At 38.5% G+C, this 19,882-nt stretch overlaps 1 protein-coding gene across 8 annotated transcripts in view; it reads right to left on the reverse strand.

The window, feature by feature from the left end:
- LOC128693150 (serine-rich adhesin for platelets-like) overlaps window positions 1-19,882 on the reverse strand; it is a 299,245-nt gene that overhangs the window by 51,692 nt on the left and 227,671 nt on the right. For 6 of the 8 annotated variants that reach the window (XR_011392523.1, XM_070089371.1, XM_070089370.1 and 3 more), the window contains exons 4-7: window positions 19,443-19,684; window positions 14,515-14,679; window positions 14,041-14,132; window positions 1,712-1,895 (exon numbers count right to left, since the gene is read on the reverse strand). Coding sequence is in view for 7 of the 8 variants with exons in the window: in XM_070089371.1 (XP_069945472.1) it covers window positions 1,712-1,895; window positions 14,041-14,132; window positions 14,515-14,679; window positions 19,443-19,684 (683 nt within the window). In the remaining variant the exon portion in view is untranslated. Of the gene's footprint in view, window positions 1-1,711; window positions 1,896-14,040; window positions 14,133-14,514; window positions 14,680-16,554; window positions 16,815-19,442; window positions 19,685-19,882 lie in introns of those variants that run through there. The other 2 variants (XM_070089372.1, XM_070089373.1) reach the window with 2 other exon arrangements.

The following is a 19,882-nucleotide window of genomic DNA, read 5'->3' on the forward strand; positions in this document are numbered from 1 at the left end:
TTTTTAATTGCAGGAATGCCACAGTTTAAGGGTTAACCTTACAATGTTATACATGTTATAACAATAAAAATTATTTAAATCCTATGCAGTTTATCTCTTTTTATTACAATAGTTTACAAAATAAATGTATTTATACAGGTAGGGAAACAATTTCAGCACACAATACACAACTTAAAAGTACACAGAGAGATATGCATGAAATTTAGGCACTATAATATAACCTGATCATGTTACATCAGCTTTCCCAACAACTTCACCCAAGGTGGAAGTGGTATGGTGATACTGACAAGAATACAATTCCAATATACAAAATACTCAAGGGCATGGACAGGGTACACAACGACAGGCTCTTTCTACAAGTAACTAACAAGAGTGCACTGTTAGTAGTTTCACACGCAAAAAAAAGAACCACATAATTTTCTAAAAAAAATCTTTATATTACTAAAGAAATGAGATGACCCATATAATATAACAGTGGAGCCCAAATCTATATAAGGGTTCAAAAGTAGATATGACAAAGCTATTTCATACTAGCTGGTTAAAAATTAAGTCCAACCATAAGCTAGAGCTTCCTCTCCTCCTCAATCTTTAATAATTACAAATGCATACTTAATTACACCCCCACATGCACACTTGCACGCACATACACACTTACTTTGACATCCTAAATAACAATGGCCTTTTTGGAGGAATACACAACATACAAAACAAACTTAGTAGTTTATTTCCTTTCTCAGATCATATTTTGAACCCATAATAATCGAATAAAGCTGACTACAACATTTACTACACAACAAACTATAAAAACAATGTCTTACTATACCTGATGATTTCAAATATTGGTATGTTAGTAATACCTTATAGAAAAAAGGCATAAAAGTAATGGGGAATAACTGATGTTAGTTACATAACTCTTGCATATATATACTGAAATCAAATAGGCCTATCAGGCATGCCATAAGAGGTGGCTAAAATGAAAGAGAAACTTTCATTTTTTTTCTTTTTAGATCATACTGCCGCAGTGGGATATGACCGGTGCATTAAAAAAAAAAGGCTTATAAGCAAATATTGTATTCTTCTCCTCTATACTATATAATTTACCCTTTTATCACCTTAGCTGAGATATGAAAAGTAATGAGCACTGTCCACTATATCACTCTTAGAAGGGCAGTAACATTACTACCAGTACTGTATAAACTAGCTTTATGTCTAGATTACTGTATTATGTACAACCAGACACATCATGAGGATGGATGATCAAACACCCTGCAATATAAAAACATCTGTGAATGCCACAAGGTCAAACTACCGCATCTTACTTAAAAATTCACAAGACTGTATCTAGAGATGCTTAAAAGCACTTATTTCATCACAATCAGCTTTCAACATCTGATGAAGGATTTCTGGTAAAGCCAAAATGCTTCAATCACAATGAAGTCCCACACATAATGCTGGACATTTACCTAAAGGAAGAATCTAAGAATGTATTTTTCCTATCATTCCAATAGCATGACTGTTTCTAGTAACTAAAGGGAATTTATAAAACTTCTGAAAAGTAGTGAATAAATAGACAAAAGCTATTTCCAACAGCACTCCACTTCTCTCAGAGTGATATTACTTCCATCGTAATACCATGACCTTTCTAAAGTATTCCATACGTGAGTTTCATAATTTTTATCCTAATTCTGTAGACCAAACAGTTATGAATAACCTTGGTCTGTGGAATCGGTGGGTCCTCTGCTAAAGTTGTGTTGCAATGGTCAAGTGCAGCAATAGTTGCTTGATACTGCTGCAGCTTACTGATGTATGCTTGTTCCTGGGCCTCTTTTTCAACTCTCTGTTGCTCTTCCACCATTCGACGCTCTGCCACCAGCATCTGAACCTGATCCTCAAGCCTGCAAGGAAATAAGTGTGCTACAGGTCATGAATAGCATTAACTCTAGAGCATAGGTTCCCAGCCCCAGGTAGCACTATCCATTTTCTTCGGGGGTTATTATGCCATCAAAATTTCTTTACTGGTGGAAAAAAATTCAAAGGGTTCAGTTGAATTCTATATAAGTAATAATCTCAAATTTTAATAATGCTTTCCTAAATTATATATTCTTTCTTTTTCTTTCAACAAGTCGGCCGTCTCCCACCGAGGCAGGGTGACCCAAAAAAAAAAAGAAAGAAAATCCCCAAAAAGAAAATACTTTCATCATCATTCAACACTTTCACCACACTCACACATTATCACTGCTTTTGCAGAGGTGCTCAGAATACAACAGTTTAGAAGCATATACGTATAAAGATACACAACATATCCCTCCAAACTGCCAATATCCCAAAACCCCTCCTTTAGAGTGCAGGCATTGTACTTCCCATTTCCAGGACTCAAGTCCGACTATACGAAAATAACCGGTTTCCCTGAATCCCTTCACTAAATATTACCCTGCTCACACTCCAACAGATTGTCAGGTCCCAAGTACCATTCGTCTCCATTCACTCCTATCTAACATGCTCACGCACGCTTGCTGGAAGTTCAAGCCCCTTGCCCACAAAACCTCCTTTACCCCCTCTCTCCAACCCTTTCGAGGACGACCCCTACCCCGCCTTCCTTCCCCTATAGATTTATATGCTTTCCATGTCATTCTCCTTTGATCCATTCTCTCTAAATGACCAAACCACCTCATCAACCCCTCTTCTGCCCTCATGGCTTACGGAGGAAAGATTCTTATTCCACTTCCCCATGGATATAAAAGGAAAAGTAATAAGACCAAGAACTATTAAGATAAAATCAAAGAAAACTCAGATGAGTGTGTATAAATAAACGTGTACATGTATGTGTAGTGTGACCTAAGTGTAAGTAGAAGTAGCAAGACGTACCTGTAATCTTGCATATTTATGAGACAGACAAAAGACACCAGCAATCCTACCATCATGTAAAACAATTACAGGCTTTTGCTTTACACTCACTTGGCAGGACGGTAGTACCTCCCTGGGTGGTTGCTGTCTACCAACCTCACTCACACACAATCACTGTTTTTGCAGAGGTGCTCAGAACACAACAGTTTAGAAGCATATACGTATAAAGATGCACAGCATATCCCTCCAAACTGCTAATATCCCAAAACCTAATTCTTTCAATTATAACTCTACCGTATACTTTTCCTGGTATACTCAGTAAACTTATTCCTCTATAATTTTTACAATCTCTTTTGTCCCCTTTCCCTTTATATAAAGGGACTATACATGCTCTCTGCCAATCCCTAGGTACCTTCCCCTCTTTCATACATTTATTAAACAAAAGTACCAATCACTCCAACACTATATCCCCCCCTGCTTTTAACATTTCTGTCATGATCCCATCAGTTCCAGCTGCTTTACCCCCTTTCATTCTACGTAATGCCTCACGTACCTCCACCACACTTACATTACGCTCTTCTTCACTCCTAAAAGATGGTATACCTCCCTGGCCAGTGCATGAAATTACCGCCTCCCTTTCTTCCTCAACATTTAAAAGTTCCTCAAAATATTCTCGCCATCTACCTAATACCTCCCTCTCCCCATCTACTAACTCCCCTACTCTGTTTTTAATGGACAAATCCATACTTTCCCTAGGCTTTCTTAACTTGTTTAACTCACTCCAAAATTTTTTCTTATTTTCATTAAAATTTCTTGACAGTGCCTCTCCCACTCTTTCATCTGCTCTCCTTTTGCACTCTCTCACCACTCTCTTCACCTTTCTTTTACTCTCCATATACTCTGCTCTTCTTATAACACTTCTGCTTTGTAAAAACCTCTCGTAAGCTACCTTTTTCTCTTTTATCACACCCTTTACTTCATCATTCCACCAATCACTCCTCTTTCCTCCTGCCCCCACCCTCCTATAACCACAAACTTCTGCCCCACATTCTAATACTGCATTTTTAAAACTATTCCAACCCTCTTCAACCCCCCCACTACTCATCTTTGCACTAGCCCACCTTTCTGCCAATAGTCGTTTATATCTCACCTGAACTTCCTCCTCCCTTAGTTTATACACTTTCACCTCCCTCTTACTTGTTGTTGCCACCTTCCTCTTTTCCCATCTACCTCTTACTCTAACTGTAGCTACAACTAAATAATGATCTGACATATCAGTTGCCCCTCTATAAACATGTACATCCTGGAGCCTACCCATCAACCTTTTATCCACCAATACATAATCTAACAAACTACTTTCATTACGTGCTACATCATACCTTGTATATTTATTTATCCTCTTTTTCATAAAATATGTATTACTTATTACCAAATTTCTTTCTACACATAGCTCAATTAAAGGCTCCCCATTTACATTTACCCCTGGCACCCCAAATTTACCTACTACTCCCTCCATAACATTTTTACCCACTTTAGCATTGAAATCCCCAACCACCATTACTCTCACACTTGATTCAAAACTCCCCACGCATTCACTCAACATTTCCCAGAATCTCTCTCTCTCCTCTACACTTCTTTCTTCTCCAGGTGCATACACGCTTACTATAACCCACTTTTCACATCCAATCTTTATTTTACTCCACATAATCCTTGAATTTATGCATTTGTAGTCCCTCTTTTCCTGCCATAGCTTATCCTTCAACATTATTGCTACTCCTTCTTTAGCTCTAACTCTATTTGAAACCCCTGACCTAATCCCATTTATTCCTCTCCATTGAAACTCTCCCACCCCCTTCAGCTTTGTTTCACTTAAAGCCAGGACATCCAGTTTCTTCTCATTCATAACATCCACAATCATCTCTTTCTTATCATTTGCACAACATCCACGCACATTCAGACTTCCCACTTTGACAATTTTCTTCTTCTTATTCTTTTTAGTAATCTTTACAGGAAAAGGGGTTACTAGCCCATTGTTCCCGGCATTTTAGTTGACTTTTACAACACGCATGGCTTACGGAGGAAAGATTCTTATTCCACTTCCCCATGGATATAAAAGGAAAAGTAATAAGACCAAGAACTATTAAGATAAAATCAAAGAAAACTCAGATGAGTGTGTATAAATAAACGTGTACATGTATGTGTAGTGTGACCTAAGTGTAAGTAGAAGTAGCAAGACGTACCTGTAATCTTGCATATTTATGAGACAGACAAAAGACACCAGCAATCCTACCATCATGTAAAACAATTACAGGCTTTTGCTTTACACTCACTTGGCAGGACGGTAGTACCTCCCTGGGTGGTTGCTGTCTACCAACCTCACTCACACACAATCACTGTTTTTGCAGAGGTGCTCAGAACACAACAGTTTAGAAGCATATACATATAAAGATGCACAGCATATCCCTCCAAACTGCTAATATCCCAAAACCCCTCCTTTAGAGTGCAGGCATTGTACTTCCCATTTCCAGGACTCAAGTCCGACTATACGAAAATAACCGGTTTCCCTGAATCCCTTCACTAAATATTACCCTGCTCACACTCCAACAGATTGTCAGGTCCCAAGTACCATTCGTCTCCATTCACTCCTATCTAACATGCTCACACACGCTTGCTGGAAGTTCAAGCCCCTTGCCCACAAAACCTCCTTTACCCCCTCTCTCCAACCCTTTCGAGGACGACCCCTACCCCGCCTTCCTTCCCCTATAGATTTATATGCTTTCCATGTCATTCTACTTTGATCCATTCTCTCTAAATGACCAAACCACCTCATCAACCCCTCTTCTGCCCTCTGACTAATACTTTTATTAACTCCACACCTCCTCCTAATTTCCACACTCCAAATTTTCTGCATAATATTTACACCACACATTGCCCTTAGACAGGACATCTCCACTGCCTCCAACCATCTCCTCGCTGCTGCATTTACCACCCAAGCTTCACACCCATATAAGAGTGTTGGTACTACTATACTTTCATACATTCCCTTCTTTGCCTCCATAGATAACGTTTTTTGACTCCACATATACCTCAATGCACCACTCACCTTTTTTCCCTCATCAATTCTATGATTAACCTCATCCTTCATAAATCCATCCGCCGACATGTCAACTCCCAAGTATCTGAAAACATTCACTTCTTCCATACTCCTCCTCCCCAATTTGATATCCAATTTTTCTTTATCTAAATCATTTGATACCCTCATCACCTTACTCTTTTCTATGTTCACTTTCAACTTTCTACCTTTACACACATTCCCAAACTCATCCACTAACCTTTGCAATTTTTCTTTAGAATCTCCCATAAGCACAGTATCATCAGCAAAAAGTAACTGTGTCAATTCCCATTTTGAATTTGATTCCCCAAAATTTAATCCCACCTCTCTCCCGAACACCCTAGCATTTACTTCCTTTACAACCCCATCTATAAATATATTAAACAACCATGGTGACATTACACATCCCTGTCTAAGACCTACTTTTACCGGGAAGTAGTCTCCCTCTCTTCTACACACCCTAACCTGAGCCTCATTATCCTCATAAAAACTCTTTACAGCATTTAATAACTTACCACCTATTCCATATACTTACAACATCTGCCACATTGCTCCTCTATCCACTCTATCATATGCCTTTTCTAAATCCATAAATGCAATAAAAACTTCCCTACCTTTATCTAAATACTGTTCACATACATATATGCTTCAATGTAAACACTTGATCTACACATCCCCTACCCACTCTGAAACCTCCTTGCTCATCCGCAATCCTACATTCTGTCTTACCTCTAATTCTTTCAATTATAACCCTACCGTACACTTTTCCTGGTATACTCAGTAAACTTATTCCTCTATAATTTTTACAGTCTCTTTTGTCCCCTTTCCCTTTATATAAAGGGACTATACATGCTCTCTGCCAATCCCTAGGTACCTTCCCCTCTTTCATACATTTATTAAACAAAAGTACCAACCACTCCAACACTATATCCTCCCCTGCTTTTAATATTTCTGTCATGATCCCATCAGTTCCAGCTGCTTTACCCCCTTTCATTCTACGTAATGCCTCACGTACCTCCCCCACACTTACATTCTGCTCTTCTTCACTCCTAAAAGATGGTATACCTCCCTGACCAGTGCATGAAATTACTGCCTCTCTTTCTTCCTTAACATTTAAAAGTTCCTCAAAATATTCTCACCATCTACCTAATACCTCCATCTCCCCATCTACTAACTCCCCTACTCTGTTTTTAACTGACAAGTCCATACTTTCCCTAGGCTTTCTTAACTTGTTTAACTCACTCCAAAATTTTTTCTTATTTTCATTAAAATTTCTTGACAGTGCCTCTCCCACTCTATCATCTGCTCTCCTTTTGCACTCTCTCACCACTCTCTTTACCTTTCTTTTACTCTCCATATACTCTGCTCTTCTTATAACACTTCTGCTTTGTAAAAACCTCTCATAAGCTACCTTTTTCTCTTTTATCACGCCCTTTACTTCATCATTCCACCAATCACTCCTCTTTCCACCTGCCCCCACCCTCCTATAACCACAAACTTCTGCCCCACATTCTAGTACTGCATTTTTAAAACTATTCCAACCCTCTTCAACCCGCCACTACTCATCTTTGTACTAGCCCACCTTTCTGCCAATAGTCGCTTATATCTCACCCGAACTTCCTCCTCCCTTAGTTTATACACTTTCACCTCCCTCTGACTTGTTGTTGCCACCTTCCTCTTTTCCCATCTACCTCTTACTCTAACTGTAGCTACAACTAAATAATGATCCGATATATCAGTTGCCCCTCTATAAACATGTACATCCTGGAGCCTACCCATCAACCTTTTACCAACCAATACATAATCTAATAAACTACTTTCATTACGTGCTACATCATACCTTGTATATTTATTTATCCTCTTTTTCATAAAATATGTATTACTTATTACCAAATCTCTTTCTACACATAGCTCAATTAAAGGCTCCCTATTTACATTTACCCCTGGCACCCCAAATTTACCTACTACTCCCTCCATAACATTTTTACCCACTTTAGCATTGAAATCCCCAACCACCATTACTCTCACACTTGATTCAAAACTCCCCACGCATTCACTCAACATTTCCCAAAATCTCTCTCTCTCCTCTACACTTCTCTCTTCTCCAGGTGCATACATGCTTATTATAACCCACTTTTCACATCCAATCTTATTTTACTCCACATAATCCTTGAATTAATACATTTATAGTCCCTCTTTTCCTGCCATAGCTTATCCTTCAACATTATTGCTACACCTTCTTTAGCTCTAACTCTATTTGAAACCCCCTGACCTAATCCCATTTATTCCTCTCTACTGAAACTCTCCCAACCCCTTCTTCTTCGTTTCACTTAAAGCCAGGACATCCAGCTTCTTCTCATTCATAACATCCACAATCATCTCTTTCTTATCATTTGCACAACATCCACGCACATTCAGACTTCCCACTTTGGCAAAATAAATAAATATAAATATATATATATATATATATATATATATATATATATATATATATATATATATATATATATATATATATATATATGTGTGTGTGTATATATATATATATATATATATATATATATATATATATATATATATTTATTTTGCATATGGTAACTAGAGTTCCTTTAGCTTTGTAGATATAATAAATACCTGAACATGACTGATGATTTTTATGTGGGTGGATATAAGCGACAGGGCTTGTCACAGATAAAAGGTTGGGAACTACTACTCTAGGGCAGAGGATTTCAATATTCTGCAGAGCCCTTGAATTCCATGGGAACTTAAAGGGGTTCTATGGGGCATGCTATGGGTGACTGAAGAAAAAGGTATGACAAATATTAAATGGTGGGTCTTACAGTACAGCCACAGTATGAAACAGGAGCCCAAATGGTATACAAGCTCTGGTTTGACTGATATGTTGAGTTTTCTAAGTTTTAAGGCTTAAGTTTGCCACATTTTCCTGAACTAAACATATATGCAAGACAGCCTTGTTATACATGGCAACAAAAACAAATACTGTACAGAAGGCTAAATATGATTGTAGGTAACATCAACTGCTTATAAACATCAATTGCTTTATATCATTAAAATTTTACCTTTCCATCAAGGGTCAGGGAATTTTTTTAACCCTTTCACGGTCGAGAGGCCCTCTCCTAAATTTGTTCTCAGTGTTGAAAATTATTCGGAAAAAAAAAAAAAAAAATTCTTATGAAATGAGAGAGAATCTTTTCCCAATGATAATGACACCAAAAGCATGAAATATGATGGAAAACTTATGGAATTATACTCTCGTGAAGTTAGCGGTCTCGACGATGTTTACACATTGGCGATTTCGCCCACTTTGAGTTCTATTTTCGGCCAATTCTAGTGTGCTAGTCGGCAAAAATCATACCTGTTTCGCTAGAACTCCATTTTTTCTATCGACTAAGTACAAGAAACCACCCATTTACCGATTTCAACTATCCAATACAGTGGTCAGAAATTGGCAATTTTGCCAATTTCACACAAATTTCAAAAGATACCAATTTCCAAACAGGGTCCAGAATAAACAAGACAGATATTCCTGGCACTAAAATAACATTTCCTCTGTTCATTAGTCATGTCCCCAGTCCCCTCTTACATTTCTTTTGCTTTCCACTTTGAATTTTTATTCTCAAAAAAAAAAAAAAAAAAAAAAAAAAAAAAAAAAAAAAAATTAGAAGATTTACTATTATGCAGACTACTGCATTAGTGTAGAAATGGTATAAATAATATCAGCACACTTGTCAAGGAATATTAGACTCACCAGTTGACATGTATTGGATGCGTGGCATGATTCGTTTACTTTTGAACTTTCGCAAAAATCGAACATTTCTGCTACTTTGAGCTCAATTTCAAGGTACTTTTCATTGTGAAACCAATCAAAATCATCTCAATTTCTGTAATATGTCTTCCATTCTATAAAATGAGACCAGGAAAACTATAATACAACCATCAATACCATATGAAAATACAGTGCAAATTCACTGTTTTAAACCAAAAACACGGTCAAAGTTTTTTTTACTCATTACGCACTGTGTGCTGCAGGATTTTCTTTATACTGTGCACACTGACCACACAGACCCATTCTTTCATATGTAGGCCTACCAGCTTTCTCTTGCTAGATTTGAAGGCGCTAGAATTTACGCACACTAGTGCATCAATAACCCTGGTGCGTAAGACGTACTAGTACGTCGGAAACCCTGAAAGGGTTAATAAATAGGATCTGTGACTAAGAAGTTTGAAAGCCAATACTGTGGAGCCAGGGTGGGCAGCTCTGTTGCCAATTGTGACAAGTAGCAAATTGGCCCTGAAAGTGTGGCCATATTTTGACTAATAATAAAATGCAGTACAACAAAACTTTTTCCTGATGGAGTGTGCCATTTACAACTTGACATTCTGCATCCTGCCTGATGAAAACTTGGCAGAATTCTTCAGTCACATATTTTTTTTTTTTTTTTTTTTTCAACAAGTCGGCCGTCTCCCACCGAGGCAGGGTGACCCAAAAAAGAAAGAAAATCCCCAAAAAGAAAATACTTTCATCATCATTCAACACTTTCACCACACTCGCACATTATCACTGTTTTTGCAGAGGTGCTCAGAATACAACAGTCTAGAAGCATACACATATAAAGATACACAACATATCCCTCCAAACTGCCAATATCCCAAACCCCTCCTTTAAAGTGCAGGCATTGTACTTCCCATTTCCAGGACTCAAGTCCGACTATATGAAAATAACCGGTTTCCCCGAATCCCTTCACTAAATATTACCCTGCTCACACTCCAACAGATCGTCAGGTCCCAAGTACCATTCGTCTCCATTCACTCCTATCTAACACGCTCACGCACGCTTGCTGGAAGTCCAAGCCCCTTACCCACAAAACTTCCTTTACCCCCTCTCTCCAACCCTTTCGAGGACGACCCCTACCCCGCCTTCCTTCCCCTATAGATTTATATGCTTTCCATGTCATTCTACTGTGATCCATTCTCTCTAAATGACCAAACCACCTCAACAACCCCTCTTCTGCCCTCTGACTAATACTTTTATTAACTCCACACCTTCTCCTAATTTCCACACTCCGAATTTTCTGCATAATATTTACACCACACATTGCCCTTAAACAGGACATACATACATTATATATATATATATATATATATATATATATATATATATATATATATATATATATATATATATATATATATATATATATATATATAATATATATATATATATATATATATATAATATATATATATATATATATATATATAATATATATATATATATATATATATATATATATATATATATTATATATACATATATATATATATATATATTTTTTTTATTTTTTTATTATCACACCGGCCGATTCCCACCAAGGCAGGGTGGCCCGAAAAAGAAAAACTTTCACCATCATTCACTCCATCACTGTCTTGCCAGAAGGGTGCTTTACACTACAGTTTTTAAACTGCAACATTAACACCCCTCCTTCAGAGTGCAGGCACTGTACTTCCCATCTCCAGGACTCAAGTCCGGCCTGCCGGTTTCCCTGAATCCCTTCATAAATGTTACTTTGCTCACACTCCAACAGCACATCAAGTATTAAAAACCATTTGTCTCCATTCACTCCTATCAAACACGCTCACGCATGCCTGCTGGAAGTCCAAGCCCCTCGCACACAAAACCTCCTTTACCCCCTCCCTCCAACCCTTCCTAGGCCGACCCCTACCCCGCCTTCCTTCCACTACAGACTGATACACTCTTGAAGTCATTCTATTTCGCTCCATTCTCTCTACATGTCCGAACCACCTCAACAACCCTTCCTCAGCCCTCTGGACAACAGTTTTGGTAATCCCGCACCTCCTCCTAACTTCCAAACTACGAATTCTCTGCATTATATTCACACCACACATTGCCCTCAGACATGACATCTCCACTGCCTCCAGCCTTCTCCTCGCTGCAACATTCATCACCCACGCTTCACACCCATATAAGAGCGTTGGTAAAACTATACTCTCATACATTCCCCTCTTTGCCTCCAAGGACAAAGTTCTTTGTCTCCACAGACTCCTAAGTGCACCACTCACTCTTTTTCCCTCATCAATTCTATGATTCACCTCATCTTTCATAGACCCATCCGCTGACACGTCCACTCCCAAATATCTGAATACGTTCACCTCCTCCATACTCTCTCCCTCCAATCTAATATTCAATCTTTCATCACCTAATCTTTTTGTTATCCTCATAACCTTACTCTTTCCTGTATTCACCTTTAATTTTCTTCTTTTGCACACCCTACCAAATTCATCCACCAATCTCTGCAACTTCTCTTCAGAATCTCCCAAGAGCACAGTGTCATCAGCAAAGAGCAGCTGTGACAACTCCCACTTTGTGTGTGATTCTTTATCTTTTAACTCCACGCCTCTTGCCAAGACCCTCGCATTTACTTCTCTTACAACCCCATCTATAAATATATTAAACAACCACGGTGACATCACACATCCTTGTCTAAGGCCTACTTTTACTGGGAAAAAATTTCCCTCTTTCCTACATACTCTAACTTGAGCCTCACTATCCTCGTAAAAACTCTTCACTGCTTTCAGTAACCTACCTCCTACACCATACACTTGCAACATCTGCCACATTGCCCCCCTATCCACCCTGTCATACGCCTTTTCCAAATCCATAAATGCCACAAAGACCTCTTTAGCCTTATCTAAATACTGTTCACTTATATGTTTCACTGTAAACACCTGGTCCACACACCCCCTACCTTTCCTAAAGCCTCCTTGTTCATCTGCTATCCTATTCTCCGTCTTACTCTTAATTCTTTCAATTATAACTCTACCATACACTTTACCAGGTACACTCAACAGACTTATCCCCCTATAATTTTTGCACTCTCTTTTATCCCCTTTGCCTTTATACAAAGGAACTATGCATGCTCTCTGCCAATCCCTAGGTACCTTACCCTCTTCCATACATTTATTAAATAATTGCACCAACCACTCCAAAACTATATCCCCACCTGCTTTTAACATTTCTATCTTTATCCCATCAATCCCGGCTGCCTTACCCCCTTTCATTTTACCTACTGCCTCACGAACTTCCCCCACACTCACAACTGGCTCTTCCTCACTCCTACAAGATGTTATTCCTCCTTGCCCTATACACGAAATCACAGCTTCCCTATCTTCATCAACATTTAACAATTCCTCAAAATATTCCTTCCATCTTCCCAATACCTCTAACTCTCCATTTAATAACTCTCCTCTCCTATTTTTAACTGACAAATCCATTTGTTCTCTAGGCTTTCTTAACTTGTTAATCTCACTCCAAAACTTTTTCTTATTTTCAACAAAATATATATATATATATATATATATATATATATATATATATATATATATATATATATATATACACACACACACACACATACAGACATATATGGGAATGTATTCTGACTTACAAGGCTCTCCCAACTTTGAAATCAGGCATTTTGACATCACTGTAGACTTCTTAGAGATGAAGTATAATGAGGCTAACAAATTTTTTGTAGCTTAAAATTATTATTACGTTCATGGGGGAGCTTTAAGCCTGTAGGGGTCATACAGCACAATGGGGAATGGAAGGTATTCAGATATGATCCGAGAAAGAGAAGGGCAGGTCTAATTCATTGGATCAAGAACCCCTCACAAGCGTCAAGGAACCTCTAATGAGGGATGCAGAGCTAAAATAAAATGTGACCAATTTTTTCCTAGTGTCATGTAACAAAGGCAAAAAATTTCTCAGTAACTTTCGAAAGTATATACATTTTCCTTTCTATTCACAAAAAAAAAGGGCAGTCATACCAAAATAAAGTTTTAAACTAATGCATTATATTTTAATTCAAAACATCACACAAAATTCAACCTGATTTCAAAGCATTAGCTCTGGTTCACAAGAAACTAATGTTGTAGCAATTTACACTGCACTGCCATGTAAATTGTTATAAACTGTTATGTACTACTAATATGTATTGCCAAGCAAAAAATAAAATTTAAAATATATTAATTGGACTACTTACAAAGAAAACTCATGCTGAAGATTTGCCAGTCTCTGTTTCACCTCTTCATTTTCTTGACGTAAAATTTCCACTTGGTGCCCATCAGAGCCTCCCTGAAAATAAGGTTTTGGTATCAGTGTAGCTGCTGAACAACACTAATTCACCTAACAGATTACTACTAAGATGATGTGATAATTTTTTTTTAATACACCAGCTCTCTCCCATCAAGGCTGGGTGATTAAAAAAAAAAAGGACATTCAACATCACTCATTCAATAACTGTGTTGCAAGAAGTGCACAGACATCCCAATTCAAAAGACCCTCTGACCTGCAGTTGACTGTGTAAGTGGAAACCTCAGCCAAAAATGTGTTCATAAATAAATAAGCCTATTATAAAAGCCAGACAGCAGCTTTTCCAAAGTATGTGTAAATCAGTGTCTTCTCTGGGTATCTTCTGCTTTTAATGTATATATGATGCCACAAATTATAAACCTACCTGGCCAGAATCCATGGCACCACCGTTATTCTTCTGGTGGCTGATGGGTGCATGTGAACCGTTCTCAAGCTCTTGTTGCTTGTTCCTGCAAGGACTTGTGGCCCCCTGAGAGTTGTTCCTTAAAGGCTGTCTTTCCTCATCTTCATCAACCTCTACTGAGAAAATCTGAGAAAGGAAAAGCAAAATCTAATTTTATAGCCCAAGTTACCTGATAAATCAAAATTTTATTATTTGTTTCTGCATACACTATCCATACAGGAATGTACTATATAGATAGTGTGAATATAAAAGATTAATAAAGAAAGAAGTTGGTGCAAGTATTCAGAAATGATAAACTTTGGACTAGTATTTCTATGAATGAAGATATATATGCAATGTGAGGGGAAACTTTTATTCAGAAACCTTTTTGCTCACCCAGCACTTCAGGACAGAAGAAACTCCTTGTGAGCAAAACATCTAAATATTAATGTAAGTGAGAATAAGTGGAATAATGAGATGACTGCACAAGGGGAAAAAGAATAGAGAAAAAAAGGAATGAAAGATTTCTTGATGTGTTTCAAGTTGCTTAGGAGTAAAATTTATATCTGCAAGAAAGAAGGCAGCTGCTAGGACTGCATACAGCAATGGGAATCCAAATAATAATATATTTTAAGATGAACTGGGAAATGGCCTATAATTCTAGGAAATACAGTTTGTTAGATTTAAAGCCTCGTATATTTAAAAAAAGCACTAAACTCAAATGGGTCACAAAGTAAGGTATAAAACCTATCCATCTACTAACACAATATGCCTGATATGCCAAGCTGTTGATTCTATTGTTTGGGGTTTAAATGGCCAATGATAAGTTCTGCTGTATCATGGCCTACCTCCTGGTATCCAAGGAAGAAATAGTGCCCAAAGTTGGGTTGAAACAACATATTCAAATTGAATAAATTAAGATTTAGAAAGGAGATAAACAAAAAGTACCAGTTTGGCAACAGAGTTGCAAATGAGTAGAATAACTTGTTATCACTGTAGTTAACTCCTTGTGTAGTTTTAAAAACAGGTTGGACAAATATTTAAGTAAGGATCATTGAGGTTGAGGAGGATATGCTGTACATGGGCCAGCAGACTTACTGTACTGATCTTCTATTCATATGTGCTTAATAGGGAAGGAAACATGTATATATGCATAAGTTTATTCAGGTATAGGTACACATCAATACAGTTACATAAATTATCATACATAGCAGCATATGTGTAGATTATCTAGGATAACCCAAAAAAGTCAGACAAAGTAACTTCAGTACTTGAACAAACAATTCCAATTAGGTCCTTATCCAAGGAGTAAATGGCAGTAACAGGTTTCATTTAGTTAGAACAGTTCTTTATAACACTGTAATTTAACACTGCTGTGTATGACCATCAAGTAATTTATATTTAAAACTAAAAAATAAAACTGCATAGATTTGTTATAAATACTATAAAGACTAATACAAAATATCCCTAAATTTCCTTCATAGGATTTACACCATAAAAAAATTTGATTATCCTAGTTGATTTAACTAAATGATGCTTCTTACTTTTGATATACCAAAAGAAACTCTCTTCAGTTTATGTTTAAGAAGCTTTAGGTTAGCATGACACATGACTAGTCACCTTCACATATAGCAATGCATTATAAGAAACTAAATGAGGTAAAGTAATACTGGCCGAAATGCTCAGACATGCTAGTGGCCTTTCTTTGTGCTTAACAATATTTTATATGTAAATCATACATTGTAAACTTAGCAAAGAAATAAAAATTTCAATTTTAATTTGAAAGAGATTATTATAATAAAAAAGAAGCGCTATAATTTGTAAGAGAAAAATACCCATATGGTAGTATCATATAATGTAGGATAAGCAACCAGTCACATCTGTTGTCTTGTTTAGAGGACCCACAATGGTAAAATAAAACTAATATATCAGAAAACTCTTCAGTATATACGACTAATGTAATGAGAAGAGTGATGGCAAAGTAAGTTGTGTAGTAAGATAGATAATGTACAGTTTAGTAACCTCGTAGCTGCTAGAATAAGAGAGGCCCGTACATCGTCCCTCCTGGCTGGCCCAATACACCGCCTTAACCTGGTCCTCGGAGCCAGAGTAGAGGCACACCAGGGCATAATGGTGGCCTGGTGGGTCATGAGTGGTGTGGTGGCAGCATGAGAGGTGTGGCAACAACAACAACAACACAGCAACAACAATACTCAACAACAACACTACACAGCAACACCAGACAACAACAAAGCACCCGCCTCAGTTGCTACACCTCGCCATAACATCCATCAACACCTCACCATTACTCGAAATTAAGCTCACCACTCACATAAAATAGACAAAACTAATGCATAAATATGCAAATCCTAATTTATAAACAGCAATTAGGCGTAGCATTTCCATATGAATTAAGGAGATATATAAAATATTGAAGACTTGTAACGCCATCTGTTGAGCCGCCATACAAACTGCTTCTGTAAACAATTTCCTTTTTCAAGTTCATCTTGTCACTATGAAAAGCTACAGCTATTTTTAGGCTATACTGCAATATATGTCTAGCCATACGGGTATATAACATACATAGGGAGGGAGAAAGGAGGGAAGAGGGAAAGTAAATGATGAGTATGGATGAGAGAGTGGGATGAGTGAAGATGTTGGCAACAAGAGCCGGGGGCTGGGTGAGTCATGCAGCAGCAGCAGCAGCACTCAGGAATACTTTTAGCCAGACTCAGTAACCTCTTCCCTCACTATGTACACCTTCCTCCCTCCTTCACTACACTCATTCACCTCCCTCACTATGTACACCCACCTTCCTCCTTCACTACACTCATTATGTACACCTTCCTTCTTCCTTCACTACACTCATTTACCTCCGTCACTATGTACACCTTCCTTCCTCCTTCACTACACTCACCTCCCTCATTTTGTACACCTTCCTTCTTCACTACACTCACCTCCCTCACTATGTACATCTTCACTACCCTCACCTTCCTCATTAAACTCACTCGCCCCTTCACTACACTCACCTTCTTCACTACATTCACTCACCTCCTTCACTACACTCACTCCCTTCACTCACCCCCTGACTACACTCACCTCCCTCACTACGTACACCTTCACTACACTCATCGCCTTCACTATACTCACCTCCCTCACTATGTACATCTTCACTGCACTCATCTCCCTCACTATGTACACCTTCACTGCACTCATCTCCCTCACTATGTACACCTTCACCACACTCACCTCCCTCACTATGTACACTTTCATTACACTCATCTTCCTCACTATGTACACCTTCATTACACTCACCTCTCATCATGTACACTGCTGGCGGCCCGCTGGCCCACATATCCATCACAGCCTAGTTGATTTGGTACCTGGTGGTGACAATAACTTCTACACCTGTCCCAGCAGTTTCTGATATCTTCTGATAAGACGTTAAGTCTGTGGCCACTGATGTTGATACAATGTTCTCTGTTTGTGCCCACGGCGACCCTACTTTTCACTGGGTTTATTCTGAACTTCCTTCCAAACAAGAGTAAACACCTGATCCACTGATTAAAATAAGTGAGAGAGACTGAAACAGTAAGACTGGTGGTGACGCACCATAATGACCATCCCAGGGAGATTGTGTGATGGGCTTATATTTATCGTAAATGTCTACATGCAGATGTAAATTAAGCCGGGAAGAGATAAGCCTGGGTGGCTGGTAGTGTGTCAGTGTTAATGATGGCTTGCCTGAGGCTCCTCTGGTTTCCTACTACCACGGAAGCAAGGCATAGCTTCATCTACATAATACCATACATTTGCTTATTAGAAACGCCTAGTATGAGCCATTAGGACCTGAGCAGTGCTGGGAATCCATTCAAGGAGCTCTCCTTGTTGTCTTCCTCGGCTCCTATGTTTTGTTTGCTTCATAGTTTACCAGTGATAGGCGCTTGCAAAACGAACGACAAGGAAAGAACACGTAGTAAAAATTAGATATTCACGAGGAAAGAAACGGAAAATCCACTCGAATACATCAGAATCCAAACAAACACAAATGAGTGAAACTAGTAACTGGAACACATGAACTCGCATGCAGCCAGTACAACAGCAATCAAAATAAGTGCTATGTACTGAAGCCCTCAAACTTTTCCAACATATTAAGAATGGTAACCATACTGTAATGTTAACTGAAAAGCTGGATGTACAAACCCAAAACCCTCGAGTCAGCTACGACTGCATCGCGACTAAAATTTAACATTTCACAAGGCCAGTGGAAAGCTAATGCTCTAAAAAATACCCTCACCCTGCGGGCACTGACTACCTCCTGCACGTAAATAAGTTGAAGTCAAATATTGCATTAAGGCTATACGCAGCTGAGACCTGGTCACAGACAGGGCCGCGGGGGCGTTGACCCCCGGAACTCTCTCCAGGTAAACTCCAGGATATGAGACAGAGAGAGATATATAGATAGATAGATAGATAGATAGATAGATAGATAGATAGATAGAGAGAGAGAGAGAGAGAGAGAGAGAGAGAGAGAGAGAGAGAGAGAGAGACAGACAGACAGACAGACAGACAGAGACAGAGACAGAGACAGACAGACAGACAGACAGACAGAGACAGAGACAGACAGACAGGCAGACAAACTGACTGACTGTTGCCTAATGAAAATAAAATAAAACTACTAAAAGAAACAAAAATAGAAAAAGCGAGCTCTTGAAATGGTACATATAGGAGAGGATCTCTCCTCATCTGGTGCTCCTTGGAGGTGTAAGTAACTTCATTTAAGCACAGGTACACATAAGTACAATTATTATGTGTAAATTACCCGGGATAACCCCAAAAAAGTCAGACAGTGGTGAAGGAGGCTCACCTTGAGGCAGGTGTGGTGCTTGGAGGTTGTGGAAGAGGCTCACCTTGAGGCAGGTGTGGTCCTTTGAGGTGGTGGAAGAGGCTGAGCTACGGGAGAATGTGGATGGGGATGTGCCAGCTTCTTTGCGTAGTGTGTCTTGGGGGGAGGGAGGCGAGGTATGGTTCCGATGGAGAGGGTGTTGGGAGGAGGGAGTTGTGGTGGGCGGGCACTGGTCTTGACGGTGTTGTGTGCATGGTGAAAGCTTCAGTGTTGAACACCGGGATGCCCTCGACGACAACGTCGAGTCTAACAACATTAATCAACATCAGATGGATAATGGTAATTGATTTAAAGAATAAAACAATAAAATACTCTTACTACTACTGCTACAATTATTATTACCACTACTACTGTTACTGTCACTGGTACTATAACTATTACTACCATTGCAATTATTCCTAATGCTACTTTAGTAGTAACAGTAAAGATATTAACATTTAAAGC

This window comes from Cherax quadricarinatus, chromosome 28, assembly GCF_038502225.1.
Source record: "Cherax quadricarinatus isolate ZL_2023a chromosome 28, ASM3850222v1, whole genome shotgun sequence".
NCBI classification, from domain to species: domain Eukaryota; kingdom Metazoa; phylum Arthropoda; class Malacostraca; order Decapoda; family Parastacidae; genus Cherax; species Cherax quadricarinatus.